This window comes from Moschus berezovskii, chromosome 12, assembly GCF_049115385.1.
Source record: "Moschus berezovskii isolate FMDL1 chromosome 12, NW_MosBer_1.0, whole genome shotgun sequence".
NCBI lineage: Eukaryota > Metazoa > Chordata > Mammalia > Artiodactyla > Moschidae > Moschus > Moschus berezovskii.
The window spans coordinates 36,586,438-36,614,288 of NC_142471.1; the positions used below are offsets into that span (position 1 = coordinate 36,586,438).

Genomic DNA, 27,851 nt, shown 5'->3' on the forward strand with positions numbered 1-27,851 from the left:
TGTTCTGAAGTGCGTGTTTTACTAGGTGAGCACGGAGCTGGGCTTCATGGGGTTTTCATCACAGGGATATCATGGAAATGCTGCCAACACAGCATTTTGAGGACACTAACATTTTTTACCCTTCTTTCGGTTTTTTAAAATTATAATCATTCCTTGGTTATGTTAGACCTGTTTCTAGGGTGGACTCTCACTTTGACATAGGGAAATGCAAATCAAAACCACAATGAGATACCACTTCTCACCCCTTAGAATGCGTATTATTAAAAACAAGAACATAACAGATGTTGGCGAGGATGCAGTGATTGGAATCCCTATGCACCACCATTGGTGAGAATGGTGCAGCTGCTGTGGAAAAAAAGTATGATGGTTCCTCTAGAAGTGAAAAAAATTACCATATGATGCAGCCATTCTCCTTCTGGCATATATCAAGAAGAATTGAAAGCAGGATTTTGAAGAGGTATTTGCGCACCCTTGTTTATAGCAGCATTGTTCACAGTAGCTGAGAGGTAGAAGCCACCCTGGTGTCTATTTAAGGATGAATGGATAAACAAAATGCAGTCTATATGTGCCATGGAACATTCAGTTCAGTCTCTCAGTCGTGTCTGACTCTTTGCGACCCCATGAACTGCAGCACACCAGGCCTCCCTGTCCATCGCCAGCTCCTGGAGTTTACGCAAATTCATGTCCATTGAATCGGCGATGCTACCCAACCATCTCATCCATGGAATATTACTCAGCCTTAAAAAATAAGGGAGATTCCTACATTACTCCCACATGGGTGAACCTTGAGGACATTATGCCAAGTGAAATGAGCCAGACACGAAAGGACGAGCGCTCTATGATTCCACTTATATGAGGTACGTAGAGTAGTCAGAGACAGAAAGTCGAATGGTGGGAACTAGGGACTGGGGGAAGGGAAAGTGGGAAGTTACTGTTGAATGGGGACAAAGTCTCAGCTTTTCAAGATGAAAAGATATCTGTGGATGGAGGTGATGGTCTGACAATTCTGTGAATGTACTTAATGCCACTGAGTAGTCTTACTTAAAAATAGTTAAAAGGTTAGTTTTATATTATGTGTACTTTACTATAATTAAGTTTCCTTTTTAAACAATTATTTGTTTTTGTCCGTGCTGGGTCTTCACTGCTGCACGGGCTTTTCTTTAGTTGCAACAAGCAGGGGCTACCCTCAGTTGCGGTGTGCAGACCCCTCGTTGCAGTGGCTTCTCTCGTTGAGGAGCACAGTCTCTAGGGCTTCAGTAGTTGCGGCATGTGGGCTCAGTGGTTGCTGCTCACAGGCTCTAGAGCACAGGCTCAGTATTTGTGGCACATGGGCTTAGTTGCTCTGTGGCATGTGGGATCCTCGCGGACCAGAGATCAAACCCGTGTCTCCTGCATTGGCAAGCAGGTTCTTTACCACTGAGCCACCCGGGAAGCCTCACTATGATTAAACTTCTTGAAATATCTCACTTTGACTTGCAGAGGAAGGGAAGCTGAGAGAGGCATACAGCTTTCATTCTCACCCCACCTGGTTCCGTAGAGGATTTGGGCTCCCCTGGTTTTACTGAGTGTGTCCTCAATGAGGGATGATTCCGATGATGCTGGCAACTCCAGGATTGCTTACCACCACAAACGCTGAGTTTAATGTGCAAAGGTTCTGATGAAGCCCTTGCCTGGATCTATTTCAGAGATGGATTAAAAGTGTAGAACCGAGGCCCCTTGTAGGCACAGACGATCAGCCTGTGTTTCACAGAGAGCCCCTGCCCTGGGCCTTCTCAGTGACATGAGCCACAGCTTCCTTGCTTGTAAAATGCAGGAATTCGCTTCTGAGCCTCATGTGCAGCCTGTTTTTGGGTGAGAAACATGGACATTTGTGTTCTGTGACCAGCATGGCTTGAGGCCCCTTCCTTCAAAGTAACAGATGCCTCCCACGAGTAGGGTAAGCATGTAATTTGTGGTCCAAGTCGGGAAACTTTAAAGAATGAAAGAGAGGTTATTAAGAATTTTGCCGGAACAACAGATGTGTCCCAGGACTGCCCCAGGCAAAACAGGACAGTTCCTAATCCTAACCCTACCCAAGAGAGGCAAAGCCAGTCTAACGTGGAAGGACCTAACAGCAGCTCCCTGCCCTCGCTCCTGATTTTGGCATCTCTGTGGGTGGACGGTCTCTTTGTCTGACCCTACAATGGGCTGTTGACTCTGGATCATTCTAACCACTAGAGAATTGCCCTTATTTGAGCTGAACTCTGTCCATGTGATATGGGACCCCAAGGCCTGATTCCCATGCAGATGGTTTCTCTGCTTCCATTTCTTGGTTGTTTAATGCAATCAGAATGGAAAAGTCTAGTGTTTTAATAATGTTTGTAGAGTATTTCACTTTCACTGCTGAGAAGTAGTACCTTTTCCCGTTCCAGTTTTATATACTGAACTTTTGTATTTGCTTGGAAAATCTAGAGAACTACACAAGGCATCCAGCTTTACTGTGCTCCCTCCTACCGGCTCCGTTTTCCAGGCTGTGGTCACTCAGTTTCACTTGGAGAAAGTATCCTCGTCATCTTGCAGTCTGTGTTTTCGTATTAGCATCACTTAGGATAGAACATTCCAGGTTGCCACATAGACTTCCTGATCGTATTTTTGAAAATTTCCTTATCGGACATTTAGGTTGTTTCCAATTTTTCTACTATCCTAGATAAGGATGCAGTGATCAGCTTTTGTAACACAGATTCTTGCCTTTGGGGAAAGGACGAGAAATTATTTGCTGGGATAGGTTCCCAGGAGTGAGATTAAATGGGTCAGAAGGTGTGTCCATTGTTTTGACTGGCCTGACACATTTATATAGTCATATTCACCCGAAGGGCTGCCCCAGTTCATAGGAAACAGATCGCCTTATCGTTTGGCGCACACGGGTATGTGTTTGTGTGTATATTTTTCCATATTTTGGCTTGCCAAGACAGAGGGCAAGGATTGCTTAATTATAGACTCCACTTGAACTGGGAGGGGCTGATCCTTGCAGGCCCTCAGCTCCTGATCTCACTGGTTCGGGTGCATCTGAGGCCGGGACCCCCAGGAGGAATCTGCAAGGATGGGCAGGCAGTATGTGTGCTGTGATTATTGCCTGGGACATGTGATCATTACACACTCACTGGGTGGTGTCAGGTCTGAGTAACTGGTGGTGTGTGTAACTCAGCTTCTAGCAAATAGCACGGCCCAGTCTGACGAGTGATTTGTCATCTGTGGGGGAGTATCCTCCCACCTTGTTTATACCTTTCCCCTCCCAGAAATGTGTTTAAAAGAAATCACGTCTATTGAGGTGTAAATTAAATAGAATAACACATACCCATTTCAGATGTTCAGTTCACTGAGTTGGCAGCTGTATACTCCTTATAATCACCATCACCACAATAAAGATATCAAAGATTTCCATCACTCTTGAAACGGTCCTTCTGCTTTTGTGTAGTCATTCTCTCCCCACCCCTCCTCCAGCAACCGTCACTATAAATTAAATTTCACTCTCGGATCTGGCTTCCTTTAATTTAGGGGATGTTTCTCTGAGTTGTTTTTTTTTTTTTTTTAATTTCATGAATTTCTTTAAAAAGTTTTAAATTTTTTTTATATTTAAAAATTGTGGTAAAACCTATGTAACAAAACTTAGAATTGTAACCATTTTTAAGTGCCCAGTTCAGTGGCATTAAAGTGCATTCATCTTGCTCTTCATCCATCACCACCATCCGTCTCCAGCCTGTTGCATGGATCTCTGCTTTTTATTATTTTCTCTCTTCTATGTGTTTTGGGGTCATGCTGTTCTTTTTCTGTCTTCTTGAGGTAGAAGATTAGGTCATTGACTTTAGATCTTCTTTCCTATAGTGTTTAAATACCTCATTTTATTGTGTTTCCCAAACACAGCAGTTTTAACAAATTGAAGGTTTTCTGGCAACCCCGAGTCGAGCAAGTCTATCAGCACCATTTTCCCAAGTAGCAATGGCTCAGTTCATGTCTCTCACATTTTGGTGATCTTTGGAATATTTCAGACTTTTTCATTGTTGTATTTGTTATGGGGATCTGTGATTAATCACTATTGTAAAAAAGATTATGAGTTGCTGAAGGCTCAGATGATGGTTAGCATGTTTTAGCAGTGAAGTATTTTTAAATTAAGATATGTACATTTTTTTTCTTAGTCATAATGCTATTGCATACTTATTAGACTACAGTATAGTATAATCTTTATATGCACTGCTGCTGCTAAGTCACTTCAGTCGTGTCCGACTCTGTGTGACCCCATAGACGGAAGCCCACCAGGCTCCCCCGTCCCTGGGATTCTCCAGGCAAGAACACTGGAGTGGGTTGCCATTTCCTTCTCCAATGTGTGAAAGTGAAAAGTGAAAGGGAAGTTGCTCAGTCGTGTCCGACCTTTAGCGACCCCACGGACTGCAGCCTACCAGGCTCCTCCATCCATGGGATTTTCTAGGCAAGAGTACTGGAGTGGCTAGGAAACCAAACAATTTAGTGTGACTTGTCTTATAGTGGTGGTCTGGAACCACATCCAAATATGTCCAAGGTATGCCTGTGTTTGATGATACTCCATGTTTTTTTGTATCTCACACATTTTGAGATGTTTTCATTTCATTTGGTTAAATGTCTTGTAACTTTATACTGTTTATACAACGTGTCTTTTCTTTCCCTTCCTGGCTTACTGTCTTTTCTCTTTTTTACTGCGTTCCAGCAATTTTATCATGATGTGCGCTGGTGTGTTTTCCTGTGTTCTGTTTGAAGTTCATTGTGAATTTTGGATTTGTGGGTTTATATTTTTCATCAAATTTGGGATGACTTCAGATATTATTTCTTTAAATATATATACCCCATCCCCCCTTGAATTCCTTGTTGTCCACAGGTCACTGGGATGCTGCTCAGGTTTGTTTTGTTTTTTTCCCTCCATCATTGAATTTAGACGGTTCCTATTGCTTCCTCTTTGAGTTCACTCATCTGTAGTGTCTAACTGGCAGTTAAACCCATTTAGTGAATTTTTCATTTCTAATGTTGGTTTTTCTGTTTCTAATAGTTCCATTTGAATCTTTTTTATATTATCTATTTCTCTCTTTGCTTATTTTTCTGTAAATTTCTGAGTATATTAAAGTCTTTGCTGATTCCATCTTCTCTCTCATTCCTGTCTTTTTTCCAGTTACTGATTTTTTTTTTCCTTTTTATAGGTCATGTTTTTGTTTTACCTCTTGCTTATCCGGTAGCTTTTGTTTGGATGCTAGATACAGTTTTTCTGCCTGAGTATTCTTCCTGTCTTGGTCAGCTTGGGCTGCCATTACCACATGCCATCACTTTTGTTGCCTAAACAATCAAAATGTATTTTCTCCCATTTCTGGAGGCTGGAAGTTTGAAATCAGGGTGCCAGCATGGTCAGGTTCTGGTGAGTGCTGTCTTCCTGGCTTGCACGTGGCTGCCTTTCTGCTGTGTTCTCACATGGCAGAGAGAGAGAGAAAAAAAACACAAGCTCTGGTCTCTCTTCCTCTAATCATGGAGGCTCCACCCTCGTGACCTCATGTTACCGCATTTAACCTCCCCTTCTCCAAATACCATCACACTGGGGCTGTGACTTCCAGATGTGAATTTTGGAGCGACATAACTTTCAATCCATATCAAGTCTTTTGAGTTTGCATCTTTTGTCTGAGATTCATTCTTGCTGTGGTACATAGCTGTAGATTGTTGATTCTCATTGTTGTGGGATATTCCATTGTGGAAACATATTATTTGAATTACTTGTAGTTTTAGGCTATTAAGACCTGTTGAAGTAATATAGAAACATACCAGAGTTGGAGACCCGAATTATAGGATGTCCTGGGGTTCACGTGGCTGAGCTGAAGGAAATCCTGTCTAGGTTCAGATGGTTTCAGTATGATAGTTGAGTGCAGGACGTGGCTGACTATGGCTTGCACGGCAAACCTGGCTCTCTGCCCGTTTTTGCACATACGACTTTTTTGGAACAAGCCTTGCCCATTTGTTTGGGTATTATCTGTGGTTGCTTTCCTGCTAAAACAGCAAAATTGAGTAACTGAAACAGAGACCTTCCACCCGGCAAAGCTGAAAATACTATTTGGCTTATGGAACTGCCGACCCTCAGCTTAGTATCTTGTCTTCCACTCACTGTTAATCATCCAACTGTGCCAGCAATGGCAGGGACTGGGGTGGGGGTGAGGCGGGTTTGGGGGTTCCTTCTCGCTATCGCCTGGGGCCACTGCCTGTAACCGTCCTCCGCCTTCCTTTCTTTCAAAGGCTGACCAGAGTCAGATTCTGGGCCGGGCATTGTGTGCGTGGGCCCCCTGTTATCTGGGAGCACAGTCTCCGTGGAAGCTGCCCCAGAGCGCTGTGGGGTGCCCTTCCCCATCCTGGTGGGGCCCCTTGCGGGGGTTCACAGGCTCTGCGGGAAGGGCACACGTGCTTCCGGTTTTCAGAACCGCCCTTCCGGCAGGAGGAAAGGCTGGTGTGTGATAACCGTGTGACCCAGGGCCAGGCACTGACCCGCCCCAGCCTGTTTCCCTCTGAGATGAGGAAGCTGGGCTCCAGAATCTCTTCCGGCCCCCAGAACTTCCAAACTCCCACCCAGAAGTGGCTGGGTTTTTTTGAAAGAAGCAGTGCTTTTATGCTCTCTCTATGCTCCAGAGTGGCTGCATTCTGGAAGGGCAAGGCCTCCTCATCTTGACCTCAGCACACTGGGCTGGGTCACAGGTTGGGTCTAGGATCTGTGCCATCGCTGGCATCCTTTCATGTGACCACAAGCATCTCGGGTGTTCCCTGGACTTGCCAGGCCAGGATTTCCAGTTCTGGAGAGTGAGTGCCAGGACCATTGGGTTTCCACCTGGCATGATTTATGGTGGCAGAGCTTAGGCGGCGGGGAGAAGCCAGAGGTCTTTGGAGATCATTGGTCTCCACTAAAGTTGAAGAGAGTGATGGTTTTCTTAAAGCCACAAGGTGAGCTAGGAACAAAGCTGAAACAGTTTTATTATAGCTTTTTCTACTCCCTGTCCTGTTTGTTTTCTTTCCATCATCCTTTCCCCACTTCACTTGAAAAGTGCCTCCAGGAGGCACCTATTTCCTTAAACTCTCCTCTTGTCTCCAGAAGCCTGGTAAAACAGATGCTTCTGACCTTGTGTCAGGACACAGCTGTGAGTCATTGGAGGGTGGGGCACAGTGTCTTCAGTCCAGCAAATGCTGATAAGGTACTGAAGGTCCCCCAGGACTCTGCTCTGCCTCCAAGGCAAGGCAGGGCTCACTCAGTGCCCCAGGGGAAGCACATCATTCGGGATGCTTGCTGAATCCTTATGACCCTCCTTTGACCCAGGAGGGTCACCTTCATTTTGCAAAGGAAAACAGGTTCAGAGAATTTCTGGACTCACATAAGTCCTGTCACAAGGAACTTGTGGGGTGGAGCCGGACTCAGGACCAGCTGACCCATGCTGTTTGTTCAGTGCTGCCCAGGGCTCCTTTGGGTTTCAGTGCTTCCTCCTGGGTTTCCTGCTGGTTCTTTTCGGAGGCTCCCTCAGGTGGCCCAGGGGAGCCTGCCTCAGCTAAAGGAATCTACGAGAGTCAGGGGCCGGCAGGCCAACAGCCTGAAAGCATTTCACGGCTGCTGGTGGTTTGTCTTGATCTTGTGGAGGAAAGGCACTGGGGCCTGCAGGAATTGCCTGAGCACTTTCACACTGAAATGAAATCTTGCAAGAGACCAGGGCCACTAAATTGTGGGTGATGAGGGGCTGCTTTCAACCTGCTTGGTGTTGGAGTCCTCCTCCAGTCCAGCGGGACCTAGCCAGGTGTCTGCACTTCCATCGTGTCTGGAACCTGCTGGGTAAAGGCTTGCCCACTTAGCGAGTTGACTCCATGTGGGCTTCCAGAACAAAGCAGGGCTGGACCAGCCCAGAATGCCCCGGAGGAAACCTCTTACCTTCTTACACGGGGGCCTTTGCCTCAGGTCACTCCTGAATCTTCACAGTGACCCCCGCAGGGACCCTGACTAGACACGGAGTGACCCTCCACTGGCTTTACTGTTGCACAGCCTAGAAGCCCCTTCTGCAGCTTCCCACACCACTAGGCACTGTGACTGCCCCTTGCGGTGGAGGGCGTATGCTGGTGCCCACTATTCGCGGCTGCCCTGTGCAGTGAGATAATGTGATGTCAGGACAGTCAGAGACACGCAGGTTTGTTTCTTGACTTCTCCACCAGCTCTCTGTGTGAGTTAAGGCAATAACCAAATCACCCTACATCTGAACTTTCCCATTTGAAAAACGGGGGTAACAGTACCAGTGTTATGGGGTGTGGAGGGCCTCTTTAGGTGTATTGTGTTTAATGTAGCACCAGTTACCCAGGAGAGGGTGGTGCTGCTTGCCCTGGTGACCACCATGGTGTACGAACCTGATAGTCCAAGGCTGGCCTCTTTGGGCTTGGTGGGAGTTGGACTCTGTTTAATCAGGTCATAGATGAGAAACAAAGGAGGTTACTCTGAGGCTGGAAGGCACTCCCAGATGGTTGGCAGCCAAGAGGACAGCCCAACTACACAGGCCATCTGTCCCGGTGGGGGGGCGGTGGCGGGAAGGGGCTCCACAGGGAGCCATGCCAAGCTGGCCAGAGGCCTGGCTCATTCAAGAGGTTGCTGTGTGAGCTCCCAGACGGGTCACTTCCCCTGTCTGGTCTTCCTTCAGTCTCCTTGTCTCTAAAACAACTGTTGGTCCTTGAAGTTCCTGCCTTGGGCCAGTGTTCATTGAACCCATGATCTGGCATGTGACACACACCCCCCACCCCCCAATCCGTTCCTGTCTTTCTGCTGCAAGTTAACTTCAGTTCTTCCTTTGAAACAGAATGGAAAAAAAACATGAGCTCTTATTCTTGGAGCCTCGTCATTTTGAGAGAAGGAGAACTGGGCTGTGGTGGTGCAGAGCTGGTGTCTCAAGCTGACTGTGTTCAGCGACCTCCCTGAACCATCCGGTGTGGTACCTGGTGGTGGGTGGGCTGTCCTGGAAAGTGGTCAGGCAACCCTAAACAAAACAGAAAACATCTCTGCCCTCAGAGGGCTTAAGTTGTGGAGGAGACGCAGTAGACAACTCACATGGTCTACGGTGAGTACCATGAAGAAGCTGTAGCAGGGAAGGAGGTCCTGGGGAGACAGTCTGCACAGGATGGCAAAGGGAGGTGTGTTTGAGGAGGTGAAATTTGGAGAGACCTGAATGGAGTGAGGGAGGAAGCCAGGAGGGGATGTGGAGGAGGAGCATTCTAGGCTAAGGGGTTGAGTCAAAGTTCTGAGGCAGGGATGAGGTAGGTGGGTTCCAGAGACAGTCACAGTGGTGGGGAGGGATGTCTGTAGGATTCAGCAGAGATGGCCGGGATCAGGGGCAGGCGGGTGGGACTGGGGCCGGGGAGCTGGCTTGGAGATAATGTTGGAGATGAGGGCTACAGCCTGGCTACCCAGGCCCTTGTGAGCCACAGCAAGGAGTTTGAATTTTATGCTAAGTGTAAAAGGAAGTCATTGGAGCATTTTGAGGAGGAGGGTGATCTGATATATATTATTAAAGGATTGTTCTAGTTGCTTAGGACCTGTGGGGAGACAGTGGGGAGGTCCCTGCAGGGGTGATGGCATGGACAGGTGGGAGCAGAGAGGGTTCTTTACGTATTTTGAAGGTAGGACCAATAGCAGGTCCTGGTAGGTTGAATGTGGAGTTGGAGGGACAGAGTGGTCAAGCCTGAGGTCTAAGTTTTCTGTCTTAAGAGTAGATGGTCAATGGTGCCATTTAGTGAGAGCAGAGGAGTTGGGAGGAGCCGCTGGGGAGTTGGGAGACCACAGCTCCCTTTGGGGGCGTGTGAAGATTGAAATGTTGCTGGTCGTATTCAGAGGACAGGTCAAGTAGACACTGGGGCGTTTGACTTGGGATCAGCTACGGCTGGAGGTTGGGGTATGTGCGTCAGCTGTGTGAGTTATGAGATCATCCAGGGGGGTTAGGGGAGGGCAGGGGTCAGGACTGAGCAGTGAGGTTCTCCAGCATTTAGAGGGCTCTGAAAGAGGAGGGTAAGCCCTCAAAAGAGACTGAGGCGGAGTGACAGGGAGAGTGGAAGACAGCCTTGTGTGTATCCTTCATGTCCCCAAAGCTGAGTGCCTCAGTGGGGGAGGGAATGACTGCTGTGGCCGATGAGGGTGGATAAGGTAAGGCAAAAGACTTGACCTCCCAGCTTGGAAAGAGGGAAGTGAGTCATCAGACTGTGAGGAATGGTGGGGAGGGATGTCTATAGGATTCAGCGGAGAGCAACTAGTCACCTTCGAGCTTGCTTACCACCCAGTGTCAGACACTCAGGAATGGAAGGTCATGCACTCCATCAAGGAAAATGAAGCCCTTTATCAGTTGGCTAATCCAATGGGAGGACTGAAAAATGGGGGAACGGTGTGATGTTTTGGAAAGAACCTCATGTCGGCTCCATGGCACCCAAGTGTCAGCAGCAGAGGGGTCTTTGACCGCGTGGTGCAGTGCTGTCTCCAGCGCTTGAGAGGGTGCCTAGCATTTGCTCAATGCCCGTTGAATGAATGAGTGAGTAAATGAGTGAACTAAACTGAGACTTAGGATCTGGGTCTTCTCCCTCACTGCTTGCTGAATTGTTACTGACCTGGACTTGGGTTCACTCGCCCAACTTGCAGCAAAGCCAGTTAACTGACACAAGGTTGTGGGGAAGGGAAGTAGAAGAAGGTTTATTGCAGAATGCCCAGCAAGGAGAATGGGCAACTCGTGCTCAAAAGACCCCCAGCTCCCCGAAGGCTTTCAGATGAGTGTTTTTAAAGGCAGATGTTAGTAGTGAGGGCCACAGGGTATGTGGTTAGCTTGTGGACCTTCTCCTGATTGGTTAGTGTTGAGGTAACAGGTAATGTTTCAGAAATCTGAATCATCAGCCTTCCGGTTCCAACCAGCCTGGGGTCTACACTTCTTGTGGTCAGTGTGTGATCGCCCTCCTCCACAGGGTGGGAGTCTTATTTCTGCAGAACAGCTTAAAGATAATGGCAGATTGTTATCTAAATCCCTCTTGGAATCAAGAGTCCTGTGACTCCTGTGTGATTATTCTAACTGCTTGAGTCTGCTCTTTGGAATAGGTAGGGGGAGGGGAGACCAACAAGAAGCAGGGGACATGGAGGGGCTTGTACCCGGCAAGGTCCCTCAGGGTTCCGCTCCGTTTCAGTCTCCTCTGTTCTTTGATACTCCTTAATCTCAAGGAGAACAGGGGTGGGACAAGAAAGGGAATGAAGTTGTGGATAGAAAGATTAATCATCAACTTGTCAGGGAACTTGGTTTCAGGGGGACTTGGGTTCAGAGTTCTCATCCTGGCCCTCTCGGCCCCTGTGTTACTTAGTCAAGTTGGGGCGGGCAGTGGTGGGCGGATCAGGTCTTGGCAGGACTTTTTCACTTGAAGTCCACAGACTGCTGTGGGAAGCTGCAATACGGAGTCTGTGAACCCTCTGATTCCCTCCAAAATGTGGGGCATGTGCGCATTTTCTGAAAGTGGCCTGTGAGCCAGAGGAGGTTGGGAACTCCCGGGCTTTCTCCGAAGGCCTTTCTCCCGAGTCCAGCCTCCTAGGGCTTGCAGTGGGCAGGAAGGTCCTGAAGCTGGAGAACACACTTGGGAAACTTGCAGTCACAGAGAACCTTGCCCTGTTGTTTATCACCAGGTCCTGATAAATGGCAGCGAAATGCCAGCAGAATATAAGGCAGTTAAGCAGAACAGCAGGGGGCTGCTTAATTTCTGAGGCCATGAGGTGTTTGCTCTGGAAAAACCCTCTCTGGTGTAGGAAGCTGTGGGGGGTATATGGAGGGTCTCTTTTTATCATGGGGCAGGTGGGGCACCTTGGCGTCAGTGGGCTCCTGTGGATGAGGTCAGGGTTGGGGGACACAGTTCTGGGGTTAGCACATGGCTCAGTGCAGGCCTCTTAATTCAGTAACATAACCCAGCGTTCCCTGAGCACAGGTGTGTCCCACCATGCGGAGTGTACGTACCGTAGGGGAGGAAGCGCAGCCTGGCAGCTCCTTTTCTGTGCTTGGAGTCTGTCTCCAGGGCTGGAGACCCAAAGAGGGTGGCAGTCCTGTGCAGATCCGTACCTGCACTGGGAGCCCTCGAGGCATCACAAGGGATGATGTCCTCTTACACGTCAGACAGTGCATTGCAGTGAGTAGGGGATTTGTGGAATAGGAAAGAAGCAGGGTGCAGCTCAGTGTCTCTGACCCCAGAGTCTCTCCTGGTCAGAGACTGTTCCGAGATCTTTGTCTCTGCTCTCCCAAGCATGGGGCCAGCCAGGGTTGAAGGACTTTGTCCCAGCAGTCAGGGAAGACAGGTGTGAGTTACCTGAAGAGCTTCACTGTCCCACCGTTCTGCTGGAGTCCCTGTCATCTGCAGGGACCAAGGGGCCGCCTTGCTCTGCCCAGTGTGGACATGAGCCAGGAACCCCCTCTGACACCAGCAGTCTGGTCCCTCCTTTGAGAAGCATGTTCGTGGAGCGGTTTCTGACCTAACTTTCTCTCTCTTTCCCCTGCCCCTGCTCAGTTGGCTGGAGTTGTCTTCCTCGGAGTTGGACTATGGGCGTGGAGCGAGAAGGTAGGTGTGACTGTCACTGGAACTCTGAGCAGTAGCACACCAGGTTCATTCAGCTTTCATTGTCCCTTCCTCCAAACTCCTCCCCGAAGAGCCCCTCCTGTGCAGGGCAATGATTTGTGGTCATTAACCTTTACAGAGCCAGTTCTTGGAAATTACTTAACTTGTGATGAAAACTCCTGGGGTCCTGTAGCTAGCCTGGCTTCCCTGTGGCAGGGTCGCTGCTAGAGGCCAAGGCTGGGCCAGTTGGGATTTTGAGCCCCATGAGCCTGGAGAGCCCTCTCTTCTGTCTCCAGAAGCCCCGAGTCATCCCGGGGCATGTCCAAAACTGTGTCCAGGGCAGGCCTGGGGCTCCCTTCTGGAATGGACTCTAACTGTGCCTCTGGAGCCAGCAGGTCTCTGAACACTGATGTGATTCCTGAAGCTCTCATTCTCGCCCACGGATAGGACCCCTGAGTCAGGGAGTTAGGCTCTGGGTTGTGCCCCCTGGGTGCCCTGCGGTGCAGGGGCACATCTTTAGCACCCTTGAACCTCATTGCCCAGCCTGTTGAGGACAGGGGAGGAGAGGAAAACAGGCTGTTACTGTCCGGATGGACGAGGGGCATTTGGAATTCCAGGGAGGGGACTAGACCTAATGTGAGCAGAGTGGACCTCTGGTGGGTAGTGGGGAGGTGGAGAGGCCAGGCAGGAAACAGTGAGAGCTAAAGCTTTCTCTAAAGCCTGAGGCCCAGGCCCTCTGTTCCTTCAGCGGAGAGTCTCTTTGCTTCCAGGAGAAGGAGGCAGGAGCACTTAGGTCTGTGGGCTTTGTTGCCACGGCCTTGGGAACTGGATAAGGTCTGCCTTTAGGTTTGGGTCCCTTTAAGTGCTTGCAGTGCAATGTCCGTTTGCCCTAGTGACCGAGAAGCTGGTGCAAACCGTGACTCATAGCGCCACCGTGTGACCAGAACAGAACAGCAGCATCTCAGCCAATCAGACCCAGAGCCTAGGCCTGGCTACCCTGGCTGCCCGGTTCCCACTGGGTGTCTGGCCTGGCTGGTGTTCGCTTCTTCCTCCGTTGAATCCTGTAGAGCTGCTCTGTCCATTCCGGTTGCCATTAGCCAGATGCGACTGATTATATCTAAGTTAATTAAAATGAAATACAAATTAAAATTCACTTCAGTTCCACTAGGCCTCATTTAAGGTGCTCAATAATAGTACGTGTGACCAGTGGCTGCCATTTTGAACAGCGCAGATATATGTAGGACATCTGCATCATCACGAAAAGTCAGTGGACAGTGCTGTCTTCATCTGTCCTTGGTGCATGTGCTGTTCACAAGCCTGTTCGTGCTGAAGCCGTTTTCATCTCAAGATAATGGCGTTCTCCATGAATTGAATGCAGAGTCAGCTGCCAGATGACCAAAGGCCAGGGCCTTTGGGTGCCTTGACCACAGGGTCCCCCAGGGCCCCCCTTACACCCCATCAATATCCTACAGGCTACAAAAGAAGCATGGGGTCTGCCTGTGAGGAACTGACAGCTTAGATGGAGTCTGGGAGCAGGAGGGCAACTGGGAGCTGAGGGAGGCTAAGGTCTGCTGGGCCTCTAAGAGGGCAGCTGGGCAGGGGCCATGCGCTGGCCTGGCACTTAATGAGAAGCCTGAGCCCCGGAAGGCGGTCCCTCTCTTCATTTAGTTGCAGATCAGTCCCCCCAGGGCACCCTCGACTCTTCAAGGCTGACGTTATCCTGCTTTCTCTGCCTCTTTCAGGGGGTGCTATCCGACCTCACCAAAGTGACCCGGATGCATGGAATTGACCCGGTGGTGCTGGTGCTGATGGTGGGCGTGGTGATGTTCACCCTGGGCTTCGCCGGCTGCGTGGGGGCCCTGCGGGAGAACATCTGCCTGCTCAACTTTGTGAGTGGCCTGGACGCGGAGGTGGAAGGCAGTGTGGTGGGGGAGGAGGGGTGCGGGCTCTGTAGGACAGGCTTAGCCCTTACCTGCTGGAGTGGGTGGGGCGAGGCAGCCACTCTTACAAGCCTGCCCCAGGGTCCGGCAGTGAGGGGAGGAGGCAGCCCTCTGTACCCTGCTGCCCACTAAAGAAGGTAAGGTTTCAGCAGGCAGCCAGATGAAATAGCGGGGGAGAAGTGGAGCCCCTCTGGTTTTCAGCTCCTAGTGGGCAGAGTCACCTGCGGCTCCCTCACCTTTTATCTCCCTTCTGCAGGTCCAGTTGTTTGTTTGCTAATCCCCTTTGCCCTTCCTGGCTAAGATCAGAAGATGTCAATAATGTTAGGGAATCTTTTGCCTCCTCCAGGGGGTGTGAATCTGTTGGATGTACAGTGCAGAATCCTTGATTTCCTGGCAGAACTTTGAGCTACTAAGAGTTAGTGTTATATTTAGATACACATTCATTTTGAAATGCATTCAGCTAAAATTAAATAGCACCTGGTGGGGGAAACACGTAACCATGTTTTGTAATATATTATTTGTTGAATTTATTAGACCAATCCTTTTTTTCTGGGCTTAATTTAAAAAGCAAAACACATGGCTTTTGTTTTTTTTTTCCCCTGTTTTTCATTTTTGTTTGGTTATCTTGCTTCTCTGTGAATGGAGATTACATTCTGGGGGGGCCGTTTGTGTGTGTGTGTGTGTGTGTGTGTTATTTTAAGATATTGCTGGCTTAGTGTGCGGTGTGGCCAGTACTAGTGGCTGTGATAACATGAGCTCCGCAGGCTGGAACCCCGCCTTGATGGAGGGGTGTGGACCTGTGGCTGCAGTGGCCTTTACAGAACTCCACCCCTGCGGTGCCTGTGCTCTGCAGACATTTTAACACAGTTAACTATCATATGCACACAGAGTAGGTACTGATAACATTAGCAACTCCAGAGTTGTCAAGAGTCCTTCCAGGGAACTCAGATGTCCTGCGTCTCAGGTATGTGACCTGAGTGAACCTCAATTTCCTTATCCCTAAAGTAGGAATGACAGGTTTCTAGCAAGTGTGATGGTTGTAGGTGCGAGGAGAGAGGTCAGATAGGGTATCTGGGGCACAGTCTAAAGGAGCTGACAGCCTGGTGGGCCAGGACAGCCATTCATTCCTGTGGGGGGTTTCCTTGTTGAAGGGGGTGCTCCTTCATAGGAGATGGCTGGCCCATTGTCTTGGAGCTTGCTCGTCCTTTCACTCATCTGCCTCTTATCAACAATGCAGCGATGTGAGCAGGGATGAGGTGCCCAGGGTACCCAGCCCATCACGTGGGATTCCCCAGCTCCAGCACGGGTCTCTTGGCTGCCAAGCCCATGCTTTTAGTGGGAGGCAGAGGTTCTGGGTCAGGTGGGGGTGTGGTCTGGCTGGGAGGCTGAGGTGCAGTGACACCCACTCCCTGTGTGTCCCCCTTGCAGTTCTGCAGCACCATCGTGCTCATCTTTTTCCTGGAGCTGGCCGTGGCCGTGCTGGCCTTCCTCTTCCAGGACTGGGTGAGAGACCGGTTCCGGGAGTTCTTCGAGAGCAACATCAGATCCTACCGGGATGACATTGACCTGCAGAACCTCATTGACTCCCTTCAGAAAGCCGTAAGTACCACGCCCGCCTTCTCCCTGATAGAGCTTGGCCATCCTGGCTTCAGTCTGTGTGCGCGGCTGGGGGCCCAGGCTGGTGGGGAACATGGGACCCTCCGTCCTCAGCTCTGCCCTCAGCAGGGAGGCCGGGGCGGTGCCACCCCTGCCTCTGGACAGGTTAGCTTTGTCCGATCCTGTGTGCCGACAGGCCAGGCTTGCTCTCAGGGTGCTGTCCCCCAAGTGCTTCAGGTAGGCAGTCTAGCTTCACTCGTGACCACCCCCACTCCCTCGGGCCTGGACCTCTCCAGCCCTGACCACGCAGACAGCCACGGTCCCCTGGGCCCTGTGGGCACTGAGGGGCAGAGCTCGGCACATGACTCCCTGTCTGAGCCTATTCCTGTCCCTTTCCTTCCCGGGACCTTTTCCTCTTCCTGTTTGAGAGGACAGAGCGCCTGGAGCAAACTTCTTCAGACTAAGAGGAATGTAACCTCCCTGGAATATGTCCCCGGAGGTTAGTCTAAGCAGTCCCAGGCTGTGACCTTTTCTCTGTCTGATCTCCATCCCTGTTCTGTGTGGCTGCAGCTAGAGGCTGGGACCTCAGCTGTCCCCCATCCCTTGCCCCGCTTCCCCCGGGAGAAACCCACTCCCTACTGTGCCAGCCTGTGCAAGGCTGTTGTTTGATCTCTGCTCTATCAGAAAGCCTAGCTTCCTCAAAAACTTTTTATAGGGAACCTTTTGGTTCTGAGAAGAAAATAGAGAGCATTAAAAATAACTGTGATTTGTTCTCCTTATTAACCAGAACTTGTTTGCCCTGTGTTTCACGTATCCTGGGATCAATCCAGCAAAACCCATTTCTGTGATCAGAGATCCTTCCTGTGTTGTTGGTAGAGACCCGCATCCATCTGTGAAAGCCGTCTCCTGACACCACTGCCTGCTGCGCCTTTTCCTTTTCTGTTCAAGGCTCTTCAATTCCACGTAGCCTGGGGCTTGCTGGTATCAAGGATGCCGGATCTCTGCACTGGCCTCAAAGACACTATAGTTTTCTCCACTACCTTCCTCTCCTTTAAAAAAAAATACCTTTCTTCAGAGGTAGTCAGTAAATGATGGAGCTTTCTCATGGTGAAATATTGGGTATTCATTAGAGCACCTGGAACCATGGAGGGTGGTTGGGGGAGAGAGATGGACTTTTACCTCAGAAAAGAAAATGAAGCAGAAATCCTGGTTGTGGGCTTGTAATTAGGGCTGTAACTATGTCAGCTCTGAGGACAAGTGCAAAAACAACATCTGGTTGGGACACTGCTGATGTCACAAAGCTGCTCTCAGTGCATTTGATTTTATGAGTTTTTAGACAAAGGGAGGTTTTCTTTGCTGCTTCACCGGATAGGGAGGGGTTGTGGGAAGGGAGAACGAAGGCCCTGGGGCAGGGGCAAAGCTTCGATTGCGTTACCATTCACCCCAGTTGTAACTCCTTCCTTGAGAGTAGGCGTTCAGCAGCTGTTTTCTGTAAAGAGACACAAAAGGTGACTAGGGTCAGCTTGGCCTTTTCTTGGGGAGGAAGGCACACTGACCATGGAGGTGTTCTCTTGCTGGGTAATAGAGGATCATATAGGAAGGAGAATGAGAAGCCTGCTCTGGGCTGGTTGGGGGCAGTTGGGGAAGAAGGGCAAGTTCCAGGGTGAGGAGGAGGCAGTAGAGCTCAGGCCAGGGCACTGCTGAGCCAGCCCGGGGTGTTGGGCCCAGACAGGGCCTGGACGCAGTTCTTCTTTAGGAACACCAGGGTCACCTCGGTCACGTCTCTGTGATGGCAGTTCCATTGGGTGGGCCTTAATTTCTCTGTGTGGTGCATGGAGGCACACCGAATCCCACGTCCCTAAGACAGATACCCACCCTGTGCTTGGAGCTCTGATGGTTCCTGGCGTTATAATTGCAGAACCAGTGCTGTGGGGCGTATGGCCCTGAAGACTGGGACCTCAATGTCTACTTCAACTGCAGTGGCGCCAGCTATAGCCGCGAGAAATGTGGGGTGCCCTTCTCCTGCTGCGTGCCAGACCCCGCGGTAAGTCGGCCCACCTGTGGACAGTCACTCGGAGTGGAGTGAGCAGTTCCTGCTTCCCTGAGGGCTGTGGCCACTTCTCTCTCTCCTGCAGACTCAATGAGCGCCTGACTCCCCTTCCACTTGCCTGGGGTTCGTGCAGCTTTGAAATCCTATATGTAGAAATTCCAGCAACATTTTCCCATGGCTCACCCTGGCTCTAGTGGGCTGGGTAAAGCAGGAGAGAAACAGTGTTTCCCTCTGCCAGGAGCGGCTGTTACTCAGAGAGCCTGAACAAGATGCTATGAATGTAATGAACCCAGGTGTCCCTTTCTCTGGAAAAAATGCCCAGTCCTCAGAAGCCTGGGACTGTGGGGTACATCGCCATCTGGGGTGACGCAGAATTCTTTTACTGTTCTTTCTTCTTTACTGGTTTTCCTGTCCTGTCTGCAGACTAACAGGAGAAACTGAACTCTTGGGTAACCTTTTTTTTTTTCTTTCTTTTGGTTATAGTACGTGGCTTATGGGATCAATTCCCCAACCAGGAATTGAACCTGGTACCTGGCAGTGAAAGCTCCAAATCCTAGCCACTGGACTGCCGAGGGAGGTTCCTCAGGTTCCCTTGAAGGAGCACTGAATGTTTGCCTGAAGAGGGTCTGAGCCGAGGGGACAGTCACAGTGTACTATCAGTGCAGTCACCCTGTTTGGTGCTGGGCCATAGGCTCTGGGCAGGTTCCTCAGCCCGGGAAGGGCTCAGATCAACAGAGGCTGCAGAGCCAGCATCTTACAACTCCACAGTGACTGTGAATTCTTTAGCAAGTGTAGGTTTTCCCTTCAAGCGCAGTGATTGGCAAACTGCAACCTTCATGCCAGAGCCGGCCTGCTGTTGGTTTTTGCATTACCTGTGAGCCAAGTATGGTTTCAGTCATTTTTAAGTGGTTGAACATAAAAGAATAATAATATTTTGTGATATGTGAAAATCATGCAAAATTAAAATTTCATTGTCTATAGATAGAGTTTTATTGAAATACAGCCATGCCCATTCATTTACTTATTGTCAATGGCTGTGTTCAAGCTACAACAGCAGAGTTACAAAGCAGCTACATAGACGGGTCATAAATGTTTACCATCTAGTCCTTCTCGCAAAAAGTTTTCTGACCTTGTCCTAGCATGAAAGGTTAGCTGGCAGTATGTGGAAGGGCATGTGCTGTAGTAGAGTTGGTGCTGGTGTTTGGTTGTGACTTTTGCTAGAGCTTTCTACCACCAACTTCTTAAGAGTACAAACATGATTAAATTTTTCTGTTTTTTTAACAGCAAAAAGTTGTGAACACACAGTGTGGCTATGATGTCAGGACTCAGGTAAGAGCCCCCACGCATGTGAATTTTTAATTCTTCAGGTCTGTTCCCCAGGGTCTGACTCCCTGATTTAGCACAAGTGCAAATTGGATGGAAAAGCCAGGGGAGACTTAAGGAGCCAGAGGTACCTCCTAAGCTGGAAACCAGGCAAGCGAGGGCACACACGTGGTCACACACACTCCCTCCCGAGAACAGTGATGGCTGTAATTTCACGCTATGTGAACCACAATCCTAAAATCTAGCAGTTGCTACATGAGTGGAAGGAGGTCAGATGGAAGTTTGAGGAAACAAAGGCTGTATGTTTGAGAAGAGGCTCCTTGGAATCCTAGGAGGCGTCTGTTATCTAGGGGTCCAGGATGGAGCTGCAGGAGCGTATGGCTTGGTCCAGCTGCCGAGTGGAGACAGTGGTAACAGGGCAGGAGTGGGGCTCAGTCCTCTAAGGGCTTCTTAAGGCTGCAGGGAGTGTCCTCTTGGATGTGAAGAGGTGAGGCCTCACCCAGCCCTTGCTCTGATGGCCTCTGCTGCTGTGAATGACAGCTGGTCTGAAAGAGAGGGATCTCGGGGAACCTGCAGACACCCCTCCTATTGGCCGTGGACACTGGGGATGTGACCCTCCTGTTCAGGAAACCTCAGCTCCCTCTGCAGTGAGCTCCACTTGACAGGGATGGGCCTGTGTCAGCATCAGCTTCTCCAGTTAATGAATTTTGTCACCATTTGTATTAGTCGCTAGGACTGCAGTAACAAAGCGCTCGGGCTGAGTGGGAAGAGAGGTTTATTTTCTCACAGTTCTGGGATCAAGGTGCCAGCGGGGTCGGTCCCTTCTGTAGCCTGTCTCCTTGGCTCGGCTGATGTCTTCTCCCTGTGTCCTCAAATGGGCTTCCTTCTCTCTCTGTGTCTTGACCTCTTCTTAGGGGGCCCCAGTCATACTGGATTAGGGCCCACTCCCCGGACCTTATTTTAATGTATTTACTTCTTTTTCACAAGCCTGTCTCCAAGTACAGATACACTCTGAGGTCTTGGGGGTTAGGACTCCAACATACAAATTTCAGGGGGACATAATTCAGCCCCTAACACCGCTAACAAATGAATGTTCTGTCAGTGTTTCATGAGTGATGCTGATGGGGAGGGGGCCGGAGCTGGTTGCTGTGTGGGGAGGTGGGCGGGGACATAGGGAGCGGCTGTGGCCCATCCCTGTGTGCTTCCTGAGCCTCCGCCTGGGGTCAGGATTAGAAAGAGCCGGCCGGCTTGTGACCGCTTATGCAGGCTCTGCTTCCTGGATCCGGTCTCCCATGGGCTAGGGGACACGATCTGAGAAGCCCCTTCCCTTCCCTCTGCTGACTCAGAAGACGCTGAACCCTCTTCTCCCAGTTCCTCTCTTTGAGGCACATCTTCCTTCCCCAACACCTCCCAGCCTGCTCCCCTTTCTCCAGATACAGGCTGTGGAGTGTGTTGATCTTGAAATCTGTGGTGACCCTCACAGAAAAGGTTAAAGATCACAGTGAGGGAGCCTTTACTTAGGCAGGTTGTAAAGTGCAAACTGTCCAGGGAGGGGCAGAGGCCAAGGCCAGTTGATGTACTTCTCCTGGAGAGTTCTGTCTGTCCGTCTGTCCTTGGTGTCTTCCTCCCAGATCCCTCCTTCCCCCACCGAGCTTTGCTTTGCCCTTGGCGGGAGCCCTCTAGGAACCCAGGGTGGGGACAGCCTGCATGTCACAGGCTCAGCACGCTGTTGTGTTTCCCTGCAGCTGAAGAGCAAATGGGATGAGTCCATCTTCACGAAAGGCTGCATCCAGGCACTGGAGGGCTGGCTGCCGCGGAACATCTACATTGTGGCTGGCGTCTTCATCGCCATCTCGCTTCTGCAGGTCTGTTCCCACCACCTGTGTGGCTTCCTCTCCCCTTGTAACCACACCTGTCCCCTTGAGCCAGATTTCACACGGGGAAAGACGCTGGTGGCTGGGGGTGCCTGAGGCCTGGGGTGAGTAGGCTGGCTAGTGTCTGCTGGGAGAAGAACTAGCCAGAAAAAGTCGAGAATTTAGTTTATCAGAGAAACCAGGCGTTTTCCAGTACTACCCAGGGCTTGGAGGAGAAGCTGGCAGCCTTGTGAGCAACCTCTGAAGCCACTGAGGCTGCTGCTGTGTGGAAAAACACACCGTTTAGAAAATGTACAGCTCTGACCTTTCCTGGAAGGAGGGTCACTGATGTGGACTCAGGGTCACCAGCTGTCCATGCACTTTTCCCTCCTTTGCTCAGTGGCTGGTTGATCTCAGAGGAAGGCCGAGAGACAGAAGCATCGGGAAAAGGAAAGAAAAAAAACTTACTTGCAAAGCAGGCAAGAACTCAGACTTAAGAAGGAGTGGCTCATCAAATACCAACCACAACAAGAACTTAAAACTGGGGAAAAAGCCAATTTCCTCAGGTCACCGAGTTCACATTAGTCTGTTCTTGGTGGAAAAACATCATTCTTCCCACACGGTTATCCCGGTCACTGAGGTCAGAGTGTAGCTTCAGACATAAGCACAGCCCAGGCCGGGGACACCCTCGTATTTATTGTAGAACCCAGGTTTACGGGAAATGTTCAAGGTTTGTTATTTTGGGAATCAGAACCAGTCAGTGACCCTGTCATTTCCGGTTTCACCCAGGGCACAAAGTGTGTCATGGTTTGCGGTCTGGGACGTGCAGGGTCACGTTGCGGGCAGGCCAGAGCGTCCCTTGTGCTTCTGCGCTGCTGCCGTTTGCCCCTTCCAGGCTCCTGGGACATGGCCAAGCAGACCCCGGGCTCCTCTGTCCTAACTGTGGGTTGGTCTCCTTTGGCATGTGCCCAGTTGCTGCTCTCTGTCCTGTGTCTGCGGGCAGGTGTGGGGGTGATGGGCAGTGTGGGCTACCCTCTCCACCATACCCTCTGGGCCCCGATGCTGACGGCCGCTGCCTCTGCTGCCCTTTGTTTCCAGATATTTGGCATCTTCCTGGCGAGGACCCTGATCTCGGACATTGAGGCGGTGAAGGCAGGCCACCACTTTTGAGGAGCCGGAGGCAGGCAAGCGGAGCTGAGCCACACCGTGGAGGCGGCAGCCCTCCACCACCATTAGCGTCATATCCACAGGGAGAGAAGCAGAAGCACCTGGCCAGAGCCGGCACCCCGCCTTCAGCATCCGCGTGATATGACCTCTTTCTGCTTGCCGGTGCTGAAGACCGAGGGGCCCCTGTCACCCACACAGACTTGTGACTGACACCCCCACCGGGGTCCGCCCAGAGTCAGAGGCTCTGTCTTTAAGTGGGGGAGGTGACTTGAGGGACCGATGGCTCTGGTGGCTGCACCCTGGCCTCCATCGCACATGTGGTTGTGCTGGCCTCGGGGGCAGCCCCATCTTCTGTGGACCTCCGAGTGCCAGCGGGGCCTGCGGTGTCTGCGCACGTCGGGGGTGTGGGCAGGATCCTTAGCCACATCCAAGTGAAGTAAGCCTGAGCCAGCACGTGGCTGGTGCCACAGGAGTGCCTCATCCCCTGTCCACCCCAGCCCCCCAGGATGGGAACTGCTCCAGCCTAACAGCATTATGCCCTGATGGCACGGGGGGTGGGTGGGGCGCGGTGGGCATGGCTTTCCTCTTGAGCATCAGCTCTCCTTTTCCTAAAGTGTGTAAATAGTTTATTTATAGGGGTAAGAATGTTCTCACACCACGTCTTCATTTCCTCTGGCATTCTCCTCTCAGCAGCCTTACGTGGTGTCTGGGACTGACGCCATCCCTTTCCGTTCCCTCGAATGTCTCATGAACCAACTCCATCAGCAGCTCCTTATCACTCGTCATCCCCTAGCTGCACTCGCATACTCCCCCTCCGTCTGCGTGCCCCCAACACGCACGCCATCACCCCCTCCCCACCTGGCCTCACTGCCTTCTGGTCTCGGTGCTACTGAAACTGTTACCCGGAACGTGGATCCTGACCCTCCTCTACTGCAAGGCCAGGGAACCCTAGCCAGAGACAGCCAGCCGGAGACCTTTGGCCAGGGCTTCTCTTTAAGGGCCGGCTGGCCGGCCTGGCATTTTTTTGCCTCTCCTTGGACAGAGAAGCCCTGTAGCCAGCCCCTGGGCTGAGCCATGGACCCCAGCCTGCAGCTGGATAGAGGCTCATATATTTCGTTGAAGACTTTCGTGGTGACCCTCCAACCCCTGAAGGGGACATCTGTGGTCACTGTGTCCACCCTTCGTGTCAGGGTTTATTGGGGGCTTGCCTTTGGAAATGAAGTCTGTCTGATGTCCTGAATAACCTCCCGGGGGAAGCTGGGACGTCTGTGCATCTTTGGCTGGGCTGCACTCTAACGCCTCTCTGGATCTTATTCTACCAGTTCTGTCTCCTCGTTCAGGGATGGAGCGCTACCTTCACTTACTTGCCGAAGTATACCTGCTAGCGTGGTGTATACTGGTGGGTGTTTGTTGATGACGTTGGTTTTGTTGTTTTTTTACCATTTTCTCTGTAGACTAGGGGAAGAAGAATGCTTGTGTTTTTAGGAAGTGTGACGCTTTTCTTTGACTGCCAAACTCTTTTATGGAATATATCTTTATATTAATACTGTTGCTTTGATTGTTTTTGTTTGGGGTCATATCAAGATGGCATTAAGCACCTCGGTGGTAAACTTGGTTGCCAAGGGAACCAGTGGGATTGGGTGTGGGTAGGTACCACAGGAAGGTAGCCAGTTGACACAATCTGAAATAAATTTCATCAGGTGATTTTTTTTTTTTAGATTCCATGTGCCACTTTCAGTGATTGCTTGGAGGTTACGATAGAGCACGCTGGCTTGCTCAGCTGTAAGCACAGGGACTTTGACTCTGTAGGTCCAGAGTAAATGTTATTTTAGGTCATAAGCATACAGCTCCAGGTGGTAAGGTCCAAGCAAAAGAGCCTGGGAACGCTGGGCTGGAATCTGTGTCTGCGTGAGCGGTGTGTCCTAGACCAGCTGGCCCATCTGTGGAGAGTTAGCGCTGTGCCCACCTCGCCAGGTCCGTCTGATCCAGCCCACCCGGGGGGGGTCAGTGTCCGCAGGCTCGCACTGCTGGTGTGTGCGCACCCCAGCTGCTCCTGGGCAGCTCTGCCGTTCCATCTACTCAGGTGGACCTGGTGACCCCTTGCAGATATCTTCACAGGTCCCAGCCCGGTTCAGGGTGAAGTCTACCCACCTGTGACTTTTTTAGAGTTGGGTTGGTTTCTTGATTATTTTACAGAACTTGCTGACCATTTTCAGCCATCTCCTCTGACTCTGAGTTGTATTGAGGACAGAAAAGAAACGCAGGCTAAGGAGTGCTGACATGGCACCTCCAACGCTCTGGACTTTCCACAGAGCCACAGTGCAGCCCTCCCGGTCACGCCCTGCCCAGCCTCCCCTGAGTCCCCAGCCACTCCCTGTCCTCTCAGACTGAGACAAAGGCCAGCCTGTGCCTCTGCATGTCCCCTCCCCCCATACACGCTTGCTTGAAAGTTTCGGGGTCTTTGCTTATCCTTCCTGTGACTCTCCTGTCTGCCACCTCCTCCTGGAACTGCCACGTTATTATCTTTCCCAATTGCTCTCCTTTTGTCCTATCCCACATATCCACCTCCCAGAAAGCTTGCCTGCCCACCTCTGTGCTGCCCCGCTCCAGCTTTCCTTCCCAGGAGGCTGCTGGTCAGGCTCTGTCCACCCCCCTCCACTACCCATTACACTTTTCGCACTTGCCTGAAAACCGCTCAGCCCAGTCACCAGACTCAGTGCCTCTCTCTTGCCCCTGTGGCTCCTGATGCCCTGGACCACCCCATCCTCAAAGTCCTCTGCTTCTGCCGCCCAAGCCCCCACGTGCCTGACCCTCTCCTACCCATCCTTGTCCCGCCTCCAGCTGCACCTGCTGGCACTCACCAGTCTCCTTGGGCTCCCTTGACACCAGGGCGGGGCAGGAAAGCCATCTGTGCTGGTGCACTAGGCTTCCCCACATGAATAATAATAAAAATGAATGGATCCAGAACTTCCTGGAACAAAGGAAGTACTTGGAGTACTTAATAGTTAAAAACTGATTCAGTCACCAGGACAGCTCTGGAGGAGCCATTTTTGTGTCCAAAACATGAGAAAGGTAAGTTACTGGTTGAGATTTGGAAGAGGTGGGTTGAAACTCTGGGAGCCTTGCCCCTGAACTTGCAGCTGCAATTAAAATAGGAAATTTGGTGCCTGTCAGCCTTGCTTCTGAACCACTGATTGGTGCCTGCTGAGCACCAAGGGCAAGGCTGTGAGAAGTATCAGTTTCCTGACGATGATCCGGTTTCTGAGCTCTGGTAGGTTGACAACCATCTGGAGAAAGTCAGTGAGGATCCCCAGCTCTGTACCTGGATCTGGGTGCCTGGTTGGCTTTGGTGGGCCTTTGGGAGAGCATAATGTCATCCTGAAGGACCTCAGTCCCACCCTGGGTTAGAGGCCCTGGTTTTGAGCAGGAGGCTCACTCCCATTCATGACCAGAACTGACTTAGCTTCATCAGCAGCGTCCTCACTCCCCTCCATGACCAGAGCAAGCCTGCTGGGCAGTTAGGAATCGGGCATAGCTTTCTCTCCCAGAGATACTACTTGGGGCTGCTATTAGAGCAGCAATGGGCATGTCTGGTCGTGTAGGCCACTGCAATCTCAGGGACCCAGGGAGAGAGAGCTCCTCAGAACAGGAGGCTGGGTCAGAGCCAGTGGAGGAGGGAGAGTCTCAGCAGTGGGGACCACCCAATTGCCTCTTGGCCGGCAAGCTCAGAGTGTGGACTGCAAAAAAGGGGGAGGAGATATTGCAGTGGTCCCAGGACATCCTTCTGCCCAGGTGTCCGGAGCTCAGCCAGGTCATCTCAGGGTCCAGTGCCCTCAGCTGTCCTGGGTGAGTGGAGTGGCTGTATGACCTTGGGTGGGTGTTTTCTAGCTCTAGGGTCATCCACAGGGTTTGTAGGCTGTCTGCCCCCAAACTGTGGTAACCCATCCCCAGGGACCCACCATGATACAGGTCCTTGTATGTGCTCGTCTGCCATCCAAGAGGATGCTGCCCAGCCTTCCAGGGCAGACTGGGCCTCCTGCAGCACCGTTCTTCATCTGGGCACTCTCTCCAAAGATGCAGAGAACTGTAAACTCAGAGAGCTCCTGTAAACTCAGCAAGACCTGGTTTATCCTCCTCAGATCACATCCAGGTCTCCTGCATTACAGGCAGATTCTTTACAATCTGAGCCACCGGGGAAACCCAAGTGTTAGTTGGTCAATTCTGTCTGACTCTTTATGACCCTATGGACTGTAGCCCACCAGGATCCTCTGTCTGTGGGATTCTCCAGGCAAGAATACTGGAGTGGGTAGCCATTCTCTTCTCCAGGGGATCTTCCCAACCCAGGGATCAAACCCAGGTCTCCTGCATTACAGGTGGACTCTAACATTTGAGCCACCAGGGAAGCCCTCAAAGACTACAGTAAAGATATATTCATTCTCAGAGTGCTTTTAGCGTCTCCAGGGCACCTCAGGACAACCTGACATGGGCACTATAAAATGGCTATTGTGATATTGGGATTCAAATGGATACTGTTCTGGTGAACTTGCCAGTTTTAGAGATTCCAGCTTTGGAGAAGGAGGAAGTCTGCCTCACAAAGGTCTGGGAGAGTTCTCTCTTCCTCTGTTTTCTTGCCATGCTCTGCATTTTGTATGTCAGCAGGGGTTTCAAAAGCATGGTTTAATAACTACCAAATTAAATTATCACCTAACACTCTAATTCTATCACCTCAAATGACTTTTAAACTAATCTTTCTCTCTTTTTTCAGTATAAGTCGAGACAGTCCCAATCATAGCGTGTAAAGTAACAAGTATGTGTTCTGTTCCCCAGTGACATCCACCATGAAGCACCCTCCTTGGAAATGTGCATGCATATTCAAGTATCTTTTCCACACAAATGAGGATTATGTTTTGCAATTAATTCTACTTACTGCATCTCAGAAATATTGCTCCGTGGCTGAATACCCATCTACAATGTGTTATCACAGTCCACTGCAGGACTGCCATGAGTGAATGAACCTAGTTTTAGAATGGGGATTGTGTTTACAGTCACAGGTAACAGAAAACCCAATCCAAACTGACTGAACTAAAGGGAGGTTTTTGGCTCTTGAACCTGGAAAGTCCGGAGGAGGGGTGAGTTTCAGGGTTTGATCTGAGTGACTCAGTGATGCCAGCACTGAGGATCTGGTTTCCTTTCCTGTCTTCTCCTGGCGCCGTGTTCCCATCACCCAAGGCAGAGGGAGGCAAGGCCCCACCACGAACCACTTGGAGCCTCTGAAGAGGATGGCATGGAGGTAAAGCCATTGAGGGGATC

General features: G+C 50.8%; 1 protein-coding gene across 2 annotated transcripts in view; it reads left to right on the forward strand.

The window, feature by feature from the left end:
- Window positions 1-24,092, forward strand: part of TSPAN14 (tetraspanin 14) — a 54,106-nt gene extending 30,014 nt beyond the window's left edge. The window contains exons 3-9 of one of the 2 annotated variants that reach the window (XM_055425325.2): window positions 12,565-12,615; window positions 14,355-14,501; window positions 15,981-16,151; window positions 18,067-18,192; window positions 19,483-19,527; window positions 21,267-21,386; window positions 22,473-24,092. In XM_055425325.2, coding sequence (XP_055281300.1) covers window positions 12,565-12,615; window positions 14,355-14,501; window positions 15,981-16,151; window positions 18,067-18,192; window positions 19,483-19,527; window positions 21,267-21,386; window positions 22,473-22,544 — 732 coding nt within the window. In that variant the 3' untranslated portion in view covers window positions 22,545-24,092. The remainder of the gene's footprint in view (window positions 1-12,564; window positions 12,616-14,354; window positions 14,502-15,980; window positions 16,152-18,066; window positions 18,193-19,482; window positions 19,528-21,266; window positions 21,387-22,472) is intronic. The other variant, XM_088842067.1, reaches the window with a different exon arrangement.
- Window positions 24,093-27,851: the final 3,759 nt, after the last annotated feature.